General features: G+C 38.1%; 1 protein-coding gene across 13 annotated transcripts in view; it reads right to left on the bottom strand.

Moving 5' to 3' along the window:
- TCF4 (transcription factor 4) overlaps positions 1-21,994 on the bottom strand; it is a 316,621-nt gene extending 294,627 nt beyond the window's left edge. For 5 of the 13 annotated variants that reach the window (XM_074952382.1, XM_074952381.1, XM_074952375.1 and 2 more), the window contains exons 1-2: positions 19,302-19,393; positions 17,460-17,532 (exon numbers count right to left, since the gene is read on the bottom strand). In XM_074952382.1, coding sequence (XP_074808483.1) covers positions 17,460-17,532; positions 19,302-19,373 — 145 coding nt within the window. In that variant the 5' untranslated portion in view covers positions 19,374-19,393. Of the gene's footprint in view, positions 1-17,459; positions 17,533-17,888; positions 17,948-17,984; positions 18,054-19,301; positions 19,394-20,204; positions 20,221-20,553; positions 20,571-21,278 lie in introns of those variants that run through there. The other 8 variants (XM_074952376.1, XM_074952377.1, XM_074952384.1 and 5 more) reach the window with 8 other exon arrangements.
- Positions 21,995-22,427: the final 433 nt, after the last annotated feature.

Genomic DNA, 22,427 nt, shown 5'->3' on the forward strand with positions numbered 1-22,427 from the left:
AGTGCCAAAACCGCCTCTGACTTCAGTAAGACCAAGAGCAGGTCCCAGCACAGAGGGAAACTTCATGAAGTGCACTTGATGACTCACAACATAGAACAGGTCTTGACAGTGTCCCATTTGAGAGCATCAAACTCAATACGAAGAGCTGTAAAAATCACTTACAGCACTTGTATTCCTCAATTCATCCATATTCATTCTTCCTATCTCTATCACTGCACCCTAGGTGAATGTAACATAACCATGTGCATGATGAGGAGATGAATAAGACAAATTATTGAATGTGTGCTTGAAGGAGGCTTCAGCCAAATCAGAAATCCTGAAATGTGCACTTCTAATTTTACGATGAAAGATAAAATAGAAAAAGTCTTCTAAGTGGAAGCTTCACAAATGCTTGAAAGAGCTGCAGCATCTCTTCATCCCAGGAAGCAATGATCCTGCTTGCTGTCCTCTCCAAAACAAAGATGCTACGGACTTTATCACATTAGCTCCTCCCCAACATAAGAGCAGATCCTTAGCTGATGTAAATCAACATAGATCCATTGACTTCTATGGCGTGATGCATGCCACTTTACACCAGCTGAGGATGGGATCCATTAAAAATCCACCATCAATTTCTTTAATATTTGTAATGCTTAAGAGAAAGCCATAACTACCAACTCTTCATTTGCGGATACTATTTCCCCACTAGTGTTTTTTGTTTTTAAAACTTTCTCACCCTTCTGAACCTGCTGCCTCCAAACAGAAAAGAAAGTGTTAGTGCTGAAATACCTTAAGAAATGCCATTCTTGCAGTATTTATAGCTAAGCTATAAGCAAGAAATCTGTTCCCACTAGATTTTCAACCCAGTTTTGCAGATCCAAGGTAACTGGATAAGCATCTTAGCTCTTGGGTGCTTATCAACACAAAATCTTTTGTCAGGTTCACCCATCAGTAGATGAGATGTTCTTCTGCAGCAAATAAGTTCTGTCATGAAACCCTAATGAAATTAATAAGAAAAATAAACCTTTCCAGTACAGATGTTGAAGACAGCTCTCAAACGTTTCAAAGAATGTTGGCATGCTAAATGGCATTTATCTGTATCTAAGCAAACCAATGTGAATACAAAATTCTGACTGTAACAAAAGTCTCAGATAACTACGTGTTATTAGCCATTGGGCTAGGTAAAACAAAATGGCACTAATCATGGAGATGCACAATCATGCCTGTAAAGACTCTCCGCCAATTGGATGAAGGACATGGAACTAACAATGGGATAAGATGAGAGTTCAAAGAAACTCTCTCCATGAAGCGTCAACAAGAAACTTGGCCTCCTAGAGTGAGGTAGCTTCCTGACATACTCTGAAGAGATTTCATCTTCAAGTTTCCTCCTTATGAACAAATTAAGATTAAGAAACTAGATAGCGTGTCTCAAACCTCCTATACCTTTGGAAATGTGGCAGCTTGAAAAGGACACTCTCTCCTATCTTTCTGAGAGATCAGATATTGGGCCAGACCTATAAACTAATTGGGCAGCTTATGATTCCCTTGCTAATAACAATAACTTGCTATGCACAGACACGAGAACCTTGCTTTGGCAGGATAATGATGTTATCATGGAGTACTGAATATATGCTGTTAATGATGGAGGGCTGGCTTCACCTCTGACTGAAAGGAGCTGGAAATAGCTCACTGCACAGTTATGCACAACCTGGTCTCCTATAATAGTTTCCCCAACATGGTAACCATATTTCTGGCTGTCTTCAAGGAGCATCTCCAGCCACGACAAGAGGGTATGCTTTGAATAAACAGCACAGCTCTTTTTGCAGTACATTTCCATGGATCTTTAGTCTTTGTGCACATTTTCACTACAAAGGGAACATATGGTCCATTATAACTGCTTCAAAATGTTTTTGAGCCATTTGAAAAGTTTTTAGCCTCTGGCACCATGGGGTTTACAATATCCCTCTCTACAAGGGTTCCCCGGAATGGGAGGGGATATTTAAATCATACAGTACCTTTGGGATACAATTCATTTAGATACCATGCGGTCTCAGTAACTCCTGTTCACCTTCAGCTATTTCTTTTGATGGATCCATATACTGTACTTGGAGAAATGTATTAAGCTTCATCCTTCCCAATAAACAATAAGAATTTTTGCTGTGGGATGCATTGGGCTGATAAGTTAAATCGAGACACATTCTAGAAAGTAATGAGGTAACACTTTGTTTTTTAGCACGGGTTTAAGAAATCAGACAAAATTGTTATTTCTTCTAGCTTCGCAGAAGTTTCAGATAAGTCTGTCCTTGATATTAGAGTATGTATTTTTCGTAAAGAATGTTTACTCTGAATATTGTACATATTGAGAGCTCAGGCATGGAATAGATTATTAAACTCTTTGCGAGATGGAACCAAGCCATACTCTAAATTTTGTGCCACCCCAAACAGAGTGACAGTCTTCCATGAATATAAATAAATAATGTGAAAAACACGAGAACAAGAGAATGGATTTGCTGTTCATTTAATGGAGAGCCTTGATCTGACAGTTATGAGAGTGGAGAAAGGTCACTGTACTCTGGGAAAAAGGAAAGGAGATAATACAGACCTGGTAAGACTTAAAGAGACCCCATCAACTGAAAAAAAACCTTAGAGTAAATGAATAAGATTAAAAAGAATAAATTCTTTCTCACTATTATTTTCAGTGTGTTTACTGGTGCATTTCACACTACTTTGTATATTAGACATTTTCACTGTTTCCCCGACATACTTAATTTCCTGCTTGTCTGGGCTTCTCAGACAGAGACAGATGGAGATTTAAAAACAAATAATAGGAAAATGTGGCTGTAAAACCACAAAAATTTGCAGGGGAATTCCAGAGTAAGTGTCATACCTGCAACCCATTTTTTGAAGTTGGATTAGACTTCAAGTTGATTGTGTCTCCTGCAGGAAATGGGTCTCATCCTGCTCCACCAATGGGCAGGATTGGGTGAGTACAGAAAGAATAGGACTGCCTCTTTTTCTTTTTTCCTTCCTTCCCCCCCGCCATAATCTCAGTGGACTTTCCGTCTAAATGACTGGACTAAGGAAATCAACAAAGAAGGAACAAATATAAAATCTCCATGAGACTTAGCAAAGTGTGTCTGTGTCTCTCCCTCTGTAAAATTCCCATTTTGAAAACGCAGCCTAGCCCTTCCCGATGGCAGACTGGCTTCTTACATCTAAAGATACAATACATCACACATTCCAGTTTCCACTTGCAAGGAAGGAAGGACAGTCTTCCTGATACAGTCTCTGAGTACCCAGGACTGAACAGAAACGTTTAATATTAACCCAGAGAGGAATGAAAGGTGTTATGTTTTTAAAAAAAGTCTGGCAACAGTCTTTCAACTAAACTAGTTTCTTGCTTAAAATAATAACAACATACAGTCATTATTTTCACCACTAAGTATTAAACAGAAAACCAACAAGGTACTTGTAGACACAGAGCATCTACAGAAGAATGTACATTAAAAGCTCCTATGGTGACCAAAACTGTTCTGAACTGTGTGTTTATTTTTGTGTAATTGGTAATTTTGCTCTGTACAATTCCTAATTAGATATCAATGCATTTTCAGGATCTTGTACGTTTCAATCACAGTCAGGGACATGAGAAGAAGCATTGCTCGTTCACACTGACCAAACCACTTTATCAAATCTTGACACGAGCATGAACCTGAAGCACTGTCACCACGATGCTGCCACTAGTGCCAATTAGCTACTCCAGTTTTAAAAGAGAGAGATAAAAGAAATAAAGTGGAATATAAATGAGGAAATTAGGACAGTAAAAAAACAATGTCCACTAGTTAATAAGCTGGCTCTTAAATTAAATTCTCGAATTTGTGGTGTTTATGAAATATCTAATTTAGGCAAATGAATTTTCTACTATTTATACAATAAGAGACAGTATTTCCTAAGTAAATCTTCCCAAAGAATACGAAATCTACGGAGCAATTAGACAAGAAGAATAGAAGTTAAGCAGTGCATTTGTTAGCAACTATGATCCCGTAGAATGAAGCGGAATCATCTAGCTTCTAGATGTACTTAACTACATTTTTCTCCGAAGGCTTCTATGGACAAAATACAATCAAATAAACTTAGTTTCGGAGGACCTAGAACATCACAAAGAACAGAACTGCCTTCGAATAGCATTAGTTTAAGACCAATCAACAAAGACTCCTGATAACATACTGCACGTGGTATCTGATACCTAGCCAGTCACAGAAGAGTGAATTCAGGTTGCAAGGTCCTACGAAACAAATTGTTTTGGTAATATGTAGACAAAATGAAAGAATACAAGGCAATAAATAATTGTAGAAGTCCGTCAAAATACAGAATAGCCCAACTTATGTACACAGACAAGAATAGCAAATCTTTATTTTCCAAATCTTTATTTCCATTTCTCCTCCAAATCTTCATCACAAACATTCAGTTACTGGTGTAAAAGGACTTTAAGCCTAACAAGCAAAAAAAGTGGCTCATCCAAACTCAGGTAAATTTATGCATCAGAAATCAATACAGCTCTCATGAAGTACTTTGATATACACCGTACTGTAAAATAATGTAATTTGTATTTAAATAATGTATTTAAGAAGGACTAAACCAGCAATTATTTCTAAATCTGGGTAGGTATGATTTCTGCAAGGTGAAGTGCAAAGCTTTAGGCTTTTGCAATAAAAACACAACACAAATCTCTTAATATCCAGATCACTAAAGTCCAAATCCTCTCCTCCATGCACAATGCAGGTAAAAGAGCTGAGTGCTGGGGAGGTCCACTGAGATCAAGGAAGATAAATTACTCTCCAAGCCAGTGGAGTAACAGTAGGGCAAACCCAGGTCTGCTATTGCAGTCTTAAAGCTGCAGTAGCTAAGGAAGCTCTTGAGCCTCCTCCTTCCCTTGCAGGAGGTTTGGGTATTGGATCTATCCGCGGCGGTCATGCATGCCCTTCTCTCTAAATCTCTATTCAGTCCCAACAGGTCATGAAGCAAAACCACAACTCTGATGCCTATTGGATGGTAGTCACGCAGTGGAGGGCTGGGGCAAAAAAGGGCTTACTTCTAACAGACTATAGACCCAATTCAGCAAGATGCTGAATCCCTCCTGTGGATGCTCAGGACTGACCTCTTATACAGTTAAAAATTAAAAACACATTTAGAATAAAAACCATATTTGAAAATTACTTTTATTTGTATTTGTATTACAGCAGTGTTCAGAGGCCCCAGTGTGCTAGGCACTGAACAAAAGGAACTAGACAGTCTCTGCCAAGAAATAGACCAAATAGACAAAGGAAGTACTATCTATCCCATTTAGATGGGAACTGAGACACAGTCAGAGATATGTGACTTGCCCAATGTCACAAAGAAATCCATGGCAGAGCTAGGAAATGAACCTTGACATCCAGTCCACTGCCGTAACCACAAATAAACCCTCCTCTTCCTTCACACTCCCGCCAATCCAAAGGTCAGCATTCTGCCTGTTCCCTCTAACCAATGATAGCATAGAGGAAGCTGGTGTCATCAACAGTAACCGAGGAAACACAAACTTCTGAACTCAAGTCTTCTAGTGAGTAAAAGGATAAATATTTTGCTTTAGGTTTCATTTTAAAGAAAATAGCTCTATATAAGAGTATCTTTATCATTTTCCACATTTTATCATTTTCCAAATGTTAATCTTCTTCTAATCAAAACGTAGTATAATATAATTTTGCCTAATTCTGTCCCAACTAAAGTCAATGGCAAACCTTTCATTGAACTTGTGGGGGATCAAGATACTTGCCTTTTTCCATTTCTGTTCACTTAGTATTTCAGCCCGATCTCAGAACGAATACCCCAGGTCGGCCAGCTAGAGTCTGTACTTAAATGTTAATGTGAGATCCTGAAAACTGAATTCAAGCACTATTTGGTTTGCCACAAATTGACACATTATATTGGGTTTTGATAGTTTGATGTCCGTGCATCATAAGGTTGACTAAACTATAGTTCAGGCATATCCCCTATTTTAAAAAGCCACTTTAATGGTCAAAGAAAACAAACGTATTGAATTAATATACAGGATATAATTAAATCACAAAGTATTTTTACAGATTTGTTATCGTTCTAATTTAAAATCATAAAAGTGATGGAACTCTGAGCCATTCAAGTCATTGGAGTTATGAATGTGCATCTGAGGACAGGTTTCAGAGTAACAGCCGTGTTAGTCTGTATTCGTAAAAAGAAAAAAGAAAAGGAGTACTTGTGGCACCTTAGAGACTAACCAGTTTATTTGAGCATGAGCTTTCGTGAGCTACAGCTCACTTCATCGGATGCATAGCATATCGTGGAAACTGCAGAAGACATTATATACACACAGAGACCATGAAACAAAACTTCCTCCCACCCCACTGTCCTGCTGGTAACAGCTTATCTAAAGTGATCATCAAGGAGGGCCATTTCCAGCACAAATCCAGGTTTTCTCACCCTTCCCCCCCCCCCCACAGACACACATACAAACTCACTCTCCTGCTGGTAATAGCCCATCCCTCTTTGAAACCTCTCTTTATAATGCGCATGATAATCAAGGTGGGTCATTTCCAGCACTAATCCAGGTTTTCTCACCACCACCCCCCCACACACACACACACCCCTCCAAAAACCACACACACAAACTCACTCTCCTGCTGGCAATAGCTCATCTTACAATGTGCACAGCAATAATCCAAGTTTAACCAGAACGTCTTGGGGGGGGGTTTGTAGGAAAAAAACAAGGGGAGATAGGCTACCTTAGCTAAGTCATTATGCAAGGTAGCCTATCTCCCCTTGTTTTTTTCCTACAAACCCCCCCCCAAGACGTTCTGGTTAAACTTGGATTATTGCTGTGCACATTGTAAGATGAGCTATTGCCAGCAGGAGAGTGAGTTTGTGTGTGTGGTTTTTGGAGGGGTGTGGGGGGGGGGGTGGTGAGAAAACCTGGATTAGTGCTGGAAATGACCCACCTTGATTATCATGCGCATTATAAAGAGAGGTTTCAAAGAGGGATGGGCTATTACCAGCAGGAGAGTGAGTTTGTATGTGTGTCTGTGGGGGGGGGGGGGGGGAAGGGTGAGAAAACCTGGATTTGTGCTGGAAATGGCCCTCCTTGATGATCACTTTAGATAAGCTGTTACCAGCAGGACAGTGGGGTGGGAGGAAGTTTTGTTTCATGGTCTCTGTGTGTATATAATGTCTTCTGCAGTTTCCACGATATGCTATGCATCCGATGAAGTGAGCTGTAGCTCACGAAAGCTCATGCTCAAATAAACTGGTTAGTCTCTAAGGTGCCACAAGTACTCCTTTTCTTTTTTCTTTTTTCATCTGAGGACAGAAATTCAATTTTTAACCCCATTTTACATAGGTATCAAACCACACAATGGATCTATATACATATTAAATCCACATAAGAAATCTGCCTGATGCTAACACAGATCTTCATTCATGACAGTCTCAGCCAAAGGAGCAGCACTGCAGATGCTACCAGGTTGCCTTGCACTCCCTCCTAGCCTCTGCCCTCACATGTGCCCTACAGGATTCATTCTCCAGGCTCCACGGATTCAAGGTAGAAGATACTCCCACGCACTTATTTGCATCTTTCCAAGTTTCTATGGAGGGATGAGACTTTTACATTCTGTTTAAAATATAACAAAAACATTTAAATGCAGATTTGTCCCCAAAGTATGCTTTGAACCCCAAAGTCCACTGCTACATACTTGACTGCAATACCTTTCCTGCTTCTGATCTTATTTGGAGAGGGCAAGAAGTGACTGGCACTAGGCGGTGGTTTAGGAAAGGGACTGGACAGCCTGAAAGCAAACGCAGCATTGCTCTCTAGATGGGAATCCCTTCACAGGTCCGTCATGCTAGCAGTAGGCAAGGCTGCTAGTATGGATCTACCATGCACCTAGTTACCCTCAAAACATATGCAATATATGCAGGTTCACACAAACAACTTGCAGACACTTGCACTACAGAGACTCCAAGTGTCACAGCCTCAGCTCAGGATAGGCTTGCTTTTAAGACTTTAAAATAACTCCCTTTCACGCATTTGCATCTCACTGATGGCCAACACTTGCTGTCCTCACTCCGGAAAAACTCCCATTGACTTGAAATAGGAGCTTTGTCCAACTAAGGAATGCAGGATCAGACATCTTAAAAGGGAAAACCAGTGGTGAAAAAAATGTGGCACTGATACATTATGCACTATGTTACAGTTTGGGGGTATTTTGCTCCCAGACTGAAAGTTTATATGCCAGTGCTGAGCAAAGTTCAAATGCTCAGTCCAAGGCACAAACTTCTCAGAAAGAAGGTTTGTAATGGAAATGCTGACAGACCCTTAAGTCTAGTGGCACTAGCAGGTGCTCTCACGGTACAAAGACATAATTCAATCAAGTTTTAGGCTGATGTCACGAAGTATAAAACAACTCAAATGGTTTATGAACGGTACCAGAACCTCTGAGATTAAATTACAGTCTTGATATTCAATCAGGAGTCATGCTTTGTTATTTTTAACATAACAAAATCATTTTAACAGTTATTTATCAAACGGGTTGACCATAGTCAAATGCATGATCCAAGGAGAAACCAGGTTACGCTGTGTTAATCTGGTAACCCGCAATTTTATATAAATTATTCGGGAACATGGCAGTTCAGGAATCCTTTGTTTATGGCCAACATCATCAGAATTCAGACAGATGGGTGCCCAATCTAGTTATATACTCACAAAATATAATGACCTTATATATTATATTGGTGTATCTGATTAGACTGAAAGTCTTTATCAAAGATATACTCTAGTTCAATCACAATTTATTGGCTTAGATGCAGAAATTACTGGGTGAAATTCTATGGCCTGTGTTATTTAAATGGACACGCTAGATGATCATAATGGTTCCTTCTGGCCTTAAAATGTGTGGATGAGATTCTCACCCCTGTTCTGGTCACAGTACACTGGGTAAAAGGACCGGAGCAGCATTAAGGGGGTCTAAAAACCTAGGATCCAGCCAAGAGGAGAATTCCCCCAGCACAAGAACTGAAGACGACAGCCACATGCTGTATTCCAAGGACTCTTGCATATCCTAGTAGAAAGGGTGGGGCTGAAGATGGGAAGGGGATGTCAAGGGTATGAAGAGGTGGCGCTGCAGCACACAGAGTTGCAGAGATTCTAGACAGTGCTTCTGTCTACAGGCAGTTGGTGATAGGCTATCATGATGTGGACAGCCCTGGCTGCGGGCCACTGCGGCTCCCTGAACTACTCAGAATCGGCACAGAGGTGACAGATACCTTAGCCCCACTTCCCCTTGACCTGCAAGTTCTATCATGGCACAGCACAAACTCTCACCTTATGAATATAATAAGCACGAATATATATAGCATATCCACATAGGGCTCAATTCTGTTGCTCTTAATCACATGAGAAAGTCCACTGACCTAACTGTTCCCACTGACTTCTATAAGAATACTAACACAAGTAAGGTCTGCAGGACAAGTCACCCTTAAAGCAAATCTGAAAGAAGACAATTAAAGCCCAATTCTACTCCCCTGGAAGTCAACTGAAAATCAGAATTTGACTTCAGTGGAAGCAGGATCAGACCCTTATTAAACATTTAATTTCAGTGACCAATATCTCATCTTTCACTTTCGATAGACTTTGAATAGACTGGGTGAAAGGCGCCACTTAAGTGCTTAATACATGATCTCAACCTCAGAGGACTTTCCATCAAGTGAAAGAGGAATCTCTAATTATTTTTAAAAATCAACTCTAGAGGATAAAACGGATTCCTCAAAAGTACTCTCCAAATACAGCATGACGTGTGAAGTGCTGTTTCCAAAATAGATCAATACAGTTAATAAACTCCATATTGTCATTACCACCAATGATAGTCGAGAAAGTCATTCATTAAATGCTAACTGTCACAAGAAAGCACAATAGCATCCATAGGAACAATAGTGTTACTGTACCTTTAAATAAAATATCTTTTCACAGCTCTGAAATCCACCAAGATAAACTGATTTTTAAACACACCTGGTTGTTTGATAAGCTGATCAACTGCGCTTTTATTTACTTTTGCGATGAAAGTAAACATGCCAACCTTTCTCAACACTTTTGCTATTCCTGCAAGTCTGTTAAGAAAAAAAATATTTTAATGGCCTTATAAAATATTAAGAAAATTGTCTAAAAATTCAGTCACTACTGCGTCTGTACTACAACCTTGCCAATGACTACTAGGCAATAAGCCCTTATTGAGAGCAGGTTAGATAAGACATATAGAGGTCCAGTATTCAAAAGAAGACACATAGCATGAAGGCACAAATCCCAAATGTTTATACTTCATAATTACTGATAATGGTAGCAGAGCTTGGGCACTTGGGCCAGATCTTGGGGGGTGCACAGTACTTCCTAACAAGAACAGGAGTTGAGAACCCTAAAGACCTTATTGCTCTGGGCCCTTGGACATTCAAATATAAATAGTTACTCAAATGCAAATGCCCAATTTTGGTAGTTATTTTTTAAAATCCAGTTCTGTGTTTAAAATCAAGATTCTTACATGCAGTTTCTTGTAGGGATTAACACTGCAGAACAGAGTGGGCCAGACTAAATGTCCAAAGTGATCTCATTTGGCTCTTATTGTTATTATTATGTATTTCCAATCATGTACTAGGATGCTTTCCAGACAGAAAAAAAGGTCAAGATTCCTGTCCAAAGGTCCTCTATGAATGTAAAGACTGATAAACATATAGACAAAGGTTATGGAGGAGTATAATATACACACTGATATTTACTACAGTATAAATATATACATTTATTAAATAGGACATGTAAACTATTCCCAAATTACACAGATTCTTCTCTCTAGAAACCAAAATCTGACTTTATTTATACCCGTACAACCCAACTAACTTCAATAAGAGTTTTGTCTGAGTGAACACTATGGGCTTTTTCCCCAATGGTTCTATAAGCATCTAAACAAAATGAGTATGATCCTTGAGATACTTCCTATAATATAAATGAATTTGCATTTTTTGGACAAGTTTAATTTCTACCTGTTGAATGGCTACTTTCACCACCTTGATAACATTTATCCAAAAATATGTTGGTAAAAGATCTTTAAAATACAGACTATTTGAAACACATACACTGTTCCTTGTTAAGCGATTGCAGTTCTGTTATCTTGGCTCATGGGAACAGATCTAAATAGCATCATAATATCAAACATGAAAACACAGGCCAGCGGTCACCACAACTCTACTTCTTTCTAGGCCTTACTAAGTCAAAAACTTCCAGATACAAAATGTAGTTTACCTTTAGATGTAAATGTTTAATCTGAAAAGCTTATAAAATTACTTTGTTTATCATAGCAAATGTAAGAAAAAAGGAATAATTTTAAGCTCAAAACACAACTGTTTATATGACAGTCTTTAGTACTCTGTCATTCTGAGCATTTAAGAGAGATTCAACGTAAACTTTCATTACATAGTTCTATTATATATGCTTATGTGACTTAGTTGTTCATCTGTTATCTAAGTGATTTCCTCATTGCAGTAATATGGTAAAGATAATTTGCTGATGTTGTCCAAAAATGTTAATTATTTAATTCTTAACAGTCTTTGAATCCCAAAGTGTGTTTGTTTAAAACCTGTTATTTACTGAAGTCATTATCAAACACTGGACTTTCAAATTCAGCCATGGCATAAATAGTAGTGTAAATTACACACTGGATGTAAGAGGGCCAGAAAATGTGTATAACTGGCAAAGCAGTGCAACTTGCAGGATCTGTTGTTCAGCAGGTGCACAACGCAATTATAATTTCTGCCTCAGTAGTGTTCTATGGGAATCAAATTCAGTTGATGGGACTTGTACTGACTTCTGACAAGAATGAATGTGAATTTGGTTCCTAGCTTGCTGAGGTGGTGTGGGAACAAACCAAATTAGAAGAAACCTATTGTATCTCATACCATCCTGATAATCTCTTTTTCTACTGTATCCCTCAGTGTGCAAGTTACACTGGTTTTGAAACCCCACTTAATGTCAGATCAGGGCAAGTCACACGGGTTTAACACTTGAACCCTTGTAAGACTAACTTACATTCATTCAATAACTTATAACATCATTTATGTCAATGCTAAATTTGGCCGACAGACTCCCATAGCAGCTGCACATGATTCTTTCAAGCTGCACTGGCTGAATTTTGGACCCAATTAATTTTTTTTATCACTCAGACTGTGAAAATATATGTTTTAGAACTATAAACTACATAAATGGGGTTGCATACCTACATACATCGTGCGATAGGTATATCCTGATCATGATTAAACAACAAACCCATACTAAACACAAAAAAAGATACAGTAGCTAACAGCAAAGTACATGTATATATTACAGTTTCAAATATAATAAACATGGTACTGCACTCTACATAACCTTTTTTGTAAATTGTTACCTAAACTATCTATCATCTTCCAAGGCTACAGTATGTCAGTGACCTCTTCGTCAGAAGTTAAGAGGGGATCATATCTTCTTTCTGATATTATTAAGATACTAATTTAGTTTCAAATTTTAAAATATAGGCAAATAATTAGAGATGGCATTTACTTTAGGATGCTCTTTATAGAATAACACTCACTTTGGCACTTTGAATAAGGTAAATGCTTGGTAATAATCTCTTCTATTTATGCCTAAATGTTTAAGACCTATAAGTATGTAATATGGGATCTCAGGGCCAATTCAAACACCACAATGTAGGCCTCATTCTGCTTCCAGTGTAGTCAACAGGAGATTTGCCATGGAGGCTAATGGGAGCAGGATCAAGCTCTTTATACATAAACATAGCTGGAAGGATGGGAGGTAACCAGCATTCTTTTTCTTCTTAATCATAATTACACAACATTAGTGATGAAAAATATGAAAGTAGTTGCTCTTCAGTATTTGAGTAGCTAAATCCTAAAGATTTAGCAAAAGACAAAATAAGAGAAGAATATTACAATCCATAAATACAATCTGACCATGGTGAAGACTGGCAGGTTAAATGATCCAAGGGTCTGCGATTTCTACCGCTACTTTTTTTTTTTTTTTTTTTTTTGCATCCATACACCAAAATGGTGGAATGTCGTGTGTCAAATTGATAAACATGACACAACATGCAACTGAAGCCCACACCCATATTAAATAATATTTTTCTAAGTCTGACCCTTAACATAATCCATTACAAATTTGAATATCTACAGCTAGTCTTTCAGGGCATCTATTTAACTGCAACATATAATCATATACCAATGCCAGTTTCTACTTCTCAGTTATTAAAACTACTCCTCTGCATGGTTAAAATCTCTCATACTTTATTTTCTGCTGTTGAACAGTAATTCTGCATTTTTTAAAAAAATAAAATAATAATAGCACTCCTCAAAAAACATTCTCCCCCTCACACACACACACGACTCCTACTAACATTAATGTGAGCTGTGGATGCAAACTGAGGTGGCACTAGACTCAACAGCTACCAAAACCCTTTTTAAGGTAAATATTATATTTAGTGTAAGTTTTCCTGCTGATCAACTAATAATAAAAAAATATGTGCTTTATCACAGAAGGGCATGCTCAAAGAATGAACTGTGTAAAAGCCCTTCACATTTTGCTACAATTTACCCACAAACACAGGCCGAGTCAAAAATAACTTCAAAATCAAACTGAATATGTGTCTTTCTACTTAAAGAAATATTAATTGGTAATCACTATTTTTCCAATTCAGGACAACTTTAATCAAACTAGGGACACAATTAAACGCAAGCTTTTAAATCCTTTAAATCAATAGACATATTCAGTAATGTCTATGCTAACAAAGATTTTTCACATAATAGGAGTGGCCAGTCCTAAGCATTAATTCGTTCTATTGCTGTTCTCATCCACACAATATTCAAATACACATACTGTAAGCAATCTTTAATAGATGCTTGAAAATGTAGGTAAAATTAAATACTTGCAGAAGAAGAAGAAGCCAAAATTTAACACAACTGGGAGGGAGAGGGATTTTGTAACCACCAGATAATAGCTGGAAATCTGAAGTGTGCCAGATGTGACCAATGTACTAGATCTAACAAGTTGTTCAGTACCAACAATATCATATGTCTGTTTCGAAATCTATTCTCAAAATCAAGTACAAACAATTATTGTCTCTCTCTTATCTCACACTCCCACTGCTAACTAACAGTTTTTATTGTAGAGAGTTGATATAAATGAAGAACATGACAGATATTCACAAAATATTTTAGAATGTTGGAAAAGTAGATTTTGTTATTTTGCCACCCTTTCCTAAAAATTAATAAATAAATAATAAATAAATAATTGAGTCAAATGGACATGTGTATTTCTCACTTTGGTTTATTGGCTAGCAGGTACTAAATCACTTTACAATTTCAATATACAAGTTAAAATAACTCTAGGGAAGTTTTCTTAAAAATAATTCCAATCCTCACCAATTCCCCCTGTTAAGGTCATAAAGCCTCTGAACGAGCATGGCTGAATTGTTTTAGTGCTCTCTGCTGAACACCTGCAAACATCAAACAAAAGCTGCTGGTCCTTTACTGGGTTGACAAAAACCTTTCATGTGAAAAATGCTCCATGGGAATGTGATGGCTGTGGCTCAGGTTACATTCCTTTCTCCCTTGCAGCCTCACCATTTCTTAAGGTGGTAAGAATCCATGTTTGTGAAATTAAAGATTAAAGGAAATATGGCTCTACTTTATTTTCATTCACACACTACAAATCACAACAGAGCATTGTGTATTAAATGAATAAAGAGCTATAAAATGACTTCAAGATTAAATGTTACCACACTCGGCACAAACACAGTTAGTTTCACCTCACTACATGGGACTACTTTTCTTTGGGGTCTTTTTTGTACTCAGAAGTTTCAAGTCAACACAGAGGGATGACGACATCTGTGCGTCTTCAACACAAGAAATATCAGTTTTACTGAGGAATGTCATTTGTCTGCTCAAACTTTTTAAGTTAATCTACCCAGTAGAAAAAGTAATCTGCATACAAGTCTCAGTTTTGAACAAATTTTGGTAGCTAAAAAAAATTGGGACAACAAATTATATTTCTGAATTACGAATATCACTGTTTTTAATGCTGCTGAATATTCATTTATCTAAAACATATCTTGCAGCAGTTTCCAAGGCACTACTATACACAGCTATACACATATACCATGAAACAATAACTACACTTTTTCTTTATACAAGTATATCTTCAAGGCCACAGATATACGATTTAGTGCATTAGGTACAATACTTTTAATATCTGGGCATTGACATCTTTTTTGGGAACCAATGAACAAGCATTTTAAATTGCCTGTCTAATGACCAAACAGGAGATTTTTATATAGTAAATTGCAAGTTATTTACACAAAGAATAGTGGACATTTTCTTCACACTGAATAAAATCTACCAATATAGATTTCTATTTATCAGACAGGGCAATTCTACCCTCTTCTATCACAAAGTGCTATATTTAAGCATATGCATGTTAGCATAGATTGTGAGATTAAGTATGAATTTCAATGAGAGCTGTTATTTTAAATGGTCCACATCTTAATATTACTGACTTACCTCAGTTCATTTAATCATTTGCATGTCAAAAATGATGCACCAAAGTTATTTCCATAGTTTCAATTTTAGACATAATACAAACACTACAGAACTCAATTTCACTAACTGTTTAGAATTTTTATCCTTTGTTATTTTTGATCACACTGGCTTCATAGCTGAAGCGTAAGACAAATTTCTTAAATATAACAATCTATTTAATTACTGCTAGACCAGAGTTAGCTACTGCATTGATTGTGTATAAGCATGACAAATTGATTTGTCTGGCACAAATGCTTTACACTTATGTCCAATGAAAACAAATGTATTGAATATTATACATTCAATAAAAACAGCTATTGTCAATAAAATTATAAAAATAGGATTAAGCACTTTAACATAAGAGATATTAGGCAAACTATGACTATAAAGTTATTGAGATCAGTAAAATCTCCAAAGTCACTACATTGAAAATATAACTATATTTATGAAGAAAAATCATAAATATCTTGTCATTATTTTAAAAATCTAAATATTATCAGAGGAGACAAAAAATAGAGTTTAATAACTCTAAGTGGCAGCTAATAGGACATATAAACATTGTATAATACACACGAACATCAAATTAATGGTAATAAAGTCCTTCTTTAGAAATTAAAAGTTAATTAACGTATCAGTGCATTTCAGAAAAATGGTTAAACTGAATGCACAGAAGAGGTTTCTTTAATTACTTGAGTACAAACTGAAAATAACAGACATGAAACTATATGCAATGACTTTTACACACACACACAGAGAGAGAGAGAGATCCAGTGATAGTTTGCAGTAAAGACTTGTCCAAATTTACTACCCGATTTAGAGCCGTATTCTGTATACAATACTGTTAGGTACATTGTACAGTTATGTTCAATTGCCAGGACTTTTAAGACACTGCAACTGTTTAACTGTAGATGTATTTGTGACACATCCAAAACACGACTTGCAGCAATGTAAGAAACCCTCTTCAATGGAACTGAATAGCCAAAAGAATAAAGAAATTTAAATGTGTCTAATTTGAAGTAGTCAGGCATATAAAAATTTCTGACATAAAACTCCTCCCTAATTGCCAGACAATCATTGTACAGGTGTTCTATTGCGAAAACTCTGATTTATACATACACATAGATACACATATATAATATGTCACCAACAAGGCTCATATATTTATTAAATGAAAAAGTCACCCATATACTACAACTACAATAAATAATAAATAATATTAATAATAATGATAATACTCAGTGAATTTCAGGGGACTCTTTGAAAGGAGTAAAAACATTAAGAAAGAAAAAGTATCAGTGTCTTAAATTAAAAAGGAAAATTTTGAGATTTCAAGCTGATCATGATTATTCCATCAGTAAACATTAACTTCTAAAATTAAGAATTATTTGCTTTAGTATGGCTGACCTTTCTATTATGATTCCTATTTATTTATTTATTTAATAAAAGAGGCTTTGTGACTGTTAAGTCTTATCCTAGCTGTTTTGGTTATCGTTCTTCATATAAATAAACACAGAAACTCCCATTTTTAAACAAAGCATTCTCCAACGTTTGATTTTTTAAAAAATGAGATTTAACCTAGCTCACTTTGAACAATTACACTGTTGATTTTTTTATTTACAATAACAAACGTACAAAAATATTTGAAAATGTTCCAATCAGACTTGTCGAAATAATAATAATGATAATACTACCAGCTCTTATATAGCGCTCAATGAATGTGCTCTCCAAAACAGATTAACACAACCAAAACAGACAAAATGCACGTAAATAAATAAGACTATTTTAATTGCATGCTAAGCAAAGATTTTACATACTTGAGCCAGTAAAATGTCCACTTGCCAAAGAAGTTGGTCCATTTTTCCCACTGCTCACAGGAGGTGAAAACATCTACAAGAAACAAAGAAACATTACTGCTGGAAAACAGGAGATTTTGTGTTCATTGTTAACCCAAAGTTCCTTCCACATTCTCTAAAAAAGGACATTAATAGTCTACTTAATATGAATCATCCATCTGAAATGATGGTACCGAAAATGATACCGTATTTCTTACAACCCCACCCCTAGCCCCTTACCACTTCCACCTTTTTTTTTTTTAAAATTAGGCTCATTAGAGTCCCAAACAATACAACTAACATTTGGAAAAATCACAGTCCCCAACAATATTACCAAAACTTAGTGAGGAACAATCCCCACTCAAACTCCTATGCTGACAAAGGCAAGGGAAAAAAAGTTTTTGTTGAAACCTTGGCCATAAATGTAGCAATGTCCATTTCCATCCCGTTTTAGGATTTGCCTGTCATATGTGAACCCAAATAATAATAATGCAAAGTGCCACCTGCCCTAAATTCTCATTTCGTCTCTAACATGAGAGCAATTTGAAGCAAGACTCTCTCTCTCTCTCTCAATCTCTCTCTTCCCCTCCCCCTTCTCTCTCTCTCTCTCTCTCTCTCCAGCATTTATTTCGACCCTAATTGGTTTCCCTCTTCTTCGACGTGTCTAGTGGATAATACGCACCTTCCCTGAGTCAGAGCCTGCAAAAAGCGAAGGAACAAATGGAAAAAGTGCAACAAGCAAAGGCGGGGGGGGGGGGGGCTGCAAAGCTGCCTCAGGCTACATTTCCTGGCCAAACTTCCCAAAGCCATTTCTCCAAAGGAAAGTCTTGAGCAGCATAATGACAGGTTTCAGAGTAGCAGCCGTGTTAGTCTGTATCCGCAAAAAGAAAAGGAGTACTCTCTAAGGTGCCACAAGTACTCCTTTTCTTCCTGAGCAGCAGCAGACTGAAATAGCCTCATTTACAAGGTGGTTTTGATTTTCGTGGTAGTGTTGATTCTTTTTAGAACATACATGCACCTTACACCAAACTGTTTTTTTCCCTTAAATAAATGCTCCTGACATATTGTGGGGAAGGGGGGAGGGATGAGGAGGAAGGGAGAGGAAGGATGGGGGGGGGAATAAAACTAGACAAGTGCACACGTCCAGATTAACGTTTGCCCTCAGAACTAGGCTATTTACAAGAACCCCAAAGAGACAAAAAGTACTTTTAAAAAAGCACCATCTATCTGGGGGTCCTCAGAAAAGATTTAAACAGGTTTTACGACAGCAGAAGCCATCTGAGATTTCAGAGAAAACTTTAAACTGAGGCAGTTGTGGATTTCTTTGCACTCTCAATGTGCCAAAAAAATGAAACAAGGGAAGAACTGAAAGTAGAATATAAGTAACTAATTAGTAATTAATTAGTTCACGTGCCATCAACACTTTGACAATGTAAATAAGTGCTGAGTAATAGGATTATATTATTGTTAATATTAACTAATGATGAGAAATGTCCATTTTTAGGTGGGTTGATTTTTTTGTAAAAATAATTTCTGGACATCCATGACATTAAAAGTAAGCTAGGAACAAGATTGCATCTCCCATCACGTACAAGAAAATATAATAAGACTCTTGTTTTTGTTTTTGTTTTGTTTTTTGTTTTTTAAGCGAGCATATTTACCATGGGTCTAGCTGCTGATTAAAAATTACCCAATGTACTTAGATCACAGTTTTGTTGTTTTGTTTTTTGTTTGGGTTTTTTTTTTTTTTGGTTTTTTAGTTTAACAGATCAGCTAGAAGATATTTTTTTACAGCTGTTGTTAATTTCCACCGTTGTTTCTTACCGCACTGAAATCCAGTAAATCACTCAGTTCTTTGTCCGTCCCTAAGGCAGCCATTCGCTGTTGGTGATGCATTTTAGCAAAATCACACAAACCTAGAAACATGGAAATAACCGCAATCAGAAACCCAGTCCCGAGCCTTAGAGGAAACACAATCGGATTTTTTTTGGGGGGGGGCGGGTAGATTGGGGAGGGGGAGCTGAGAAGAAGGGAGGGAAAAAAGATGGAGGGTCAGCAAAAACAACAACAAAAAAGGCGATATTGTATTTCCAAAAGAGACGATCAAAACCTGGTAACATCCACTCTAAACCCAAATCCAAAAAAAAAAAGGAAAAATAGAGCCACGCTCTCAACGCATCATTTATGCAACAGGAGGTTCAGCGAGGAATGAATGAGAATCGCAGGGAAGAAACTACAGCCATCCGCTCCCAACTTTTTTTCCTTTTCCTCCTTCCATGTAAAGCAGCATGTAAGGATTTTTTTTTTTTTTAAAGACCCAAAGTCTTTAGAGTGAAGAGCCGCCGGGTGCAAAGGGAAATCAGAGTTGGGGGTGGAGTGGAAGGGGATGGGGGGCCGAATTCAGGCTTTGACAATTAGACCAAATCCCTCATTTATGAAAGAGAGGATGGTTAAAAAATAATAATAATAATCAAAGCACCCCAGGCCCCTTTGCAAAGTCATCAGTTCCTTTAAAGTGGGCAACCGGGGGGGGGGCATAGGGAGACTCGCTCCATAAAGAGCTCGCAGCCCCCGTGGAGGCAAATAAATAAATACATTCAAAAATAAAAAGCCGCGTGGTGAGCAAGCCCCCTCCAGCAGCTCCTGTCCGAGCCCACAGATCCGAGCTTAGCTCCACCATTACACCGGCCGGCCACCGATCGACTCTAGCCCAGCGGCGGTACCTACCGCCCGAGAGAGGAGAGAAGGGACTCCCCTTCCAAGAACAGTACCGAGCTCTGGGTTTCATTGCTATAATCACGGCATTCACCAAACACACACCGCTACCGCCACTAAAGAGCAAGAGAGACACGGCAGAGCTCTGACTCTGAACCAAACTCTTTCTGCCTCGGGAGAAAGCGAGAGGGAGGGAAGGGGGGGGAGACAACCCCGCAAACAAACCAAAACAAGCCGGACTGCAAGTTCAGCTAAGGAAAGGGGACAAAGCAGCAGCAGAAAAAGAGCACGTTCCCCTGGCTCTGGGCTTTGCTTTCACAGTAACACCTCCAAAAGGAAAAGAAAAAACGCAAGCGGGCACCTCATTGTCCTCCAGACCCGCAGCTCACGTAGCCTGAAATCCCAGTCAATTGGTGCCGATTTCCTCCTCGTCCGAAGCACTTTTACAGTGATTACACTTTAAATTTCTTCAGCTCACACACATGCACATGGCAAAGCAAGTTTATACTAGGCTGCAAATACACACGTGATTGAAAGACTTTGCCAAGAAGAACAATATCCCCCCACACACACACACACCCGTATTATCCAGGTCATCTTTTTAAATTCTGTTTTGATTTGGTTGTGATTTTTTTTTTTTTTTGCACCTAACGCTACATTTCACATGCTGGGTTTCAATTTACAGAGAGTATTGCTGCAAACTTGGGGGGGGGGAATCAACCATTTGATTTGTTTTACACTCAAAAGTTTCTGGGGACCATGCCAGCGGACCCCTCCCACTCCACCCTTAAAGCATGTTATACTTTTACTTCAAATGTTGCTGCTACAGGCCCCATATACTCCAAAACCTCAACCCTGACTTCATTTTCCAGCAGGAAACAAAGCACCAAGTTCGTTAGATGGATCGTTGAACAATATAAGTTCATACATATAGCTACACTGCATAGATGCACTAGTACAGTGTATTTTCAGTTTGCATTTACACATTGCACAAGTTGTAAGGTTTTTTTAAAAAAAATAATACAACGGGATCAACAATTTTTAAAAAATCACACAAGTTACTCTAACAGCAAATTGTAACTTTACCTTAATGGCCACAAATCTGTTCACAATAGTCCAAGGAAATATGTATCTATTTTAAAGAGAGAAATCTTCTGCGAAAGTGCTTTATTAGCTCACATAGGTTTGAACCCCCAAAAACAAAAAAACAACAACAAAAAGTACTTTAACTGGTTCTCAGTCCTGGTCCAGGGTTATTCCCCGCTTTAAACGAACACTACACCTGGCTTTGTTTTTTTGTTTGTTTGGGTTTTTTTTGTTTGTTTTTTTGATTCACCACCACGAAGCCAGTGTCCCAAAATCTCCCCACCCAAAACAGAACAAAAATAAAAGCCAGCCAAAAAAAAGAAAATCCAAGTAACTTTTCCCTCTTTTGTTTTTATAAACACATGGTTATTCACAAACTCTTCAAAATCTCGGTGGTGGCGGGATGTGTTGTTCCCTCTGTCCTTCCTCGGTTGGTGTTTTTTGTGTTGTTGGTTTTTTTTTTTTTTTTTTTTTTAAGTCTTAAACTTGTTCCAAGTTTACAGCTCTCTCCTCATCATCATCAGTGACTCCCCCATGGAGACATTGGTAATAATACGTTTCCCTGAAAGATACATTGTAATCCATTCACATCCGGGCAATGCAGAGGGGTTTATAAAGAGAACGAGCTGCTTGGTGCTGCCGCCGCCGCACGTTGCTGCTTGCTGCCGCCGCGTCGTCTATTACGGACAATGACGAGAGGAGGAGGAGGAGGAGGAGGAGGAGGAGGGAGACAGAGAGGGGGGAAGGAATGGAGAGAGTGATAAACAGACAGGCTAGAGAGTCGACCAAGATGGAGGCAGCTCAGGCTAGGTGGGAGGAGGAGGAAAGTGGAGGATGGTTTCTGTTCAGGATAAATGGAACCTCCCATTCACCCCCACCCATCCCAATGCAATGGAAACAGGAAGCTCGTGAGGACGTGGGTCCCTGTGAAAGAGACAGACAAATAGGAATTGAAGAGCCCTGCTGATGGGCACCAGCTAGTGGTGCTTAAGATTTAGGAGCCGCTGGAATGACTGACCGGGCTAGAACTGGGTTGCAGGTTTTGCCACCTGCTCTAGTACAGCCGGGTGCACTTTAGTTTAATTTTTCCGTGCAACATTGTGACCCTTCGTCACACAGGAGGGTTTGTGAGAGGTGTATATGTCCCCC

This window comes from Natator depressus, chromosome 5 (genome assembly GCF_965152275.1).
Source record: "Natator depressus isolate rNatDep1 chromosome 5, rNatDep2.hap1, whole genome shotgun sequence".
In the NCBI taxonomy this organism is placed as follows: Eukaryota; Metazoa; Chordata; order Testudines; family Cheloniidae; genus Natator; species Natator depressus.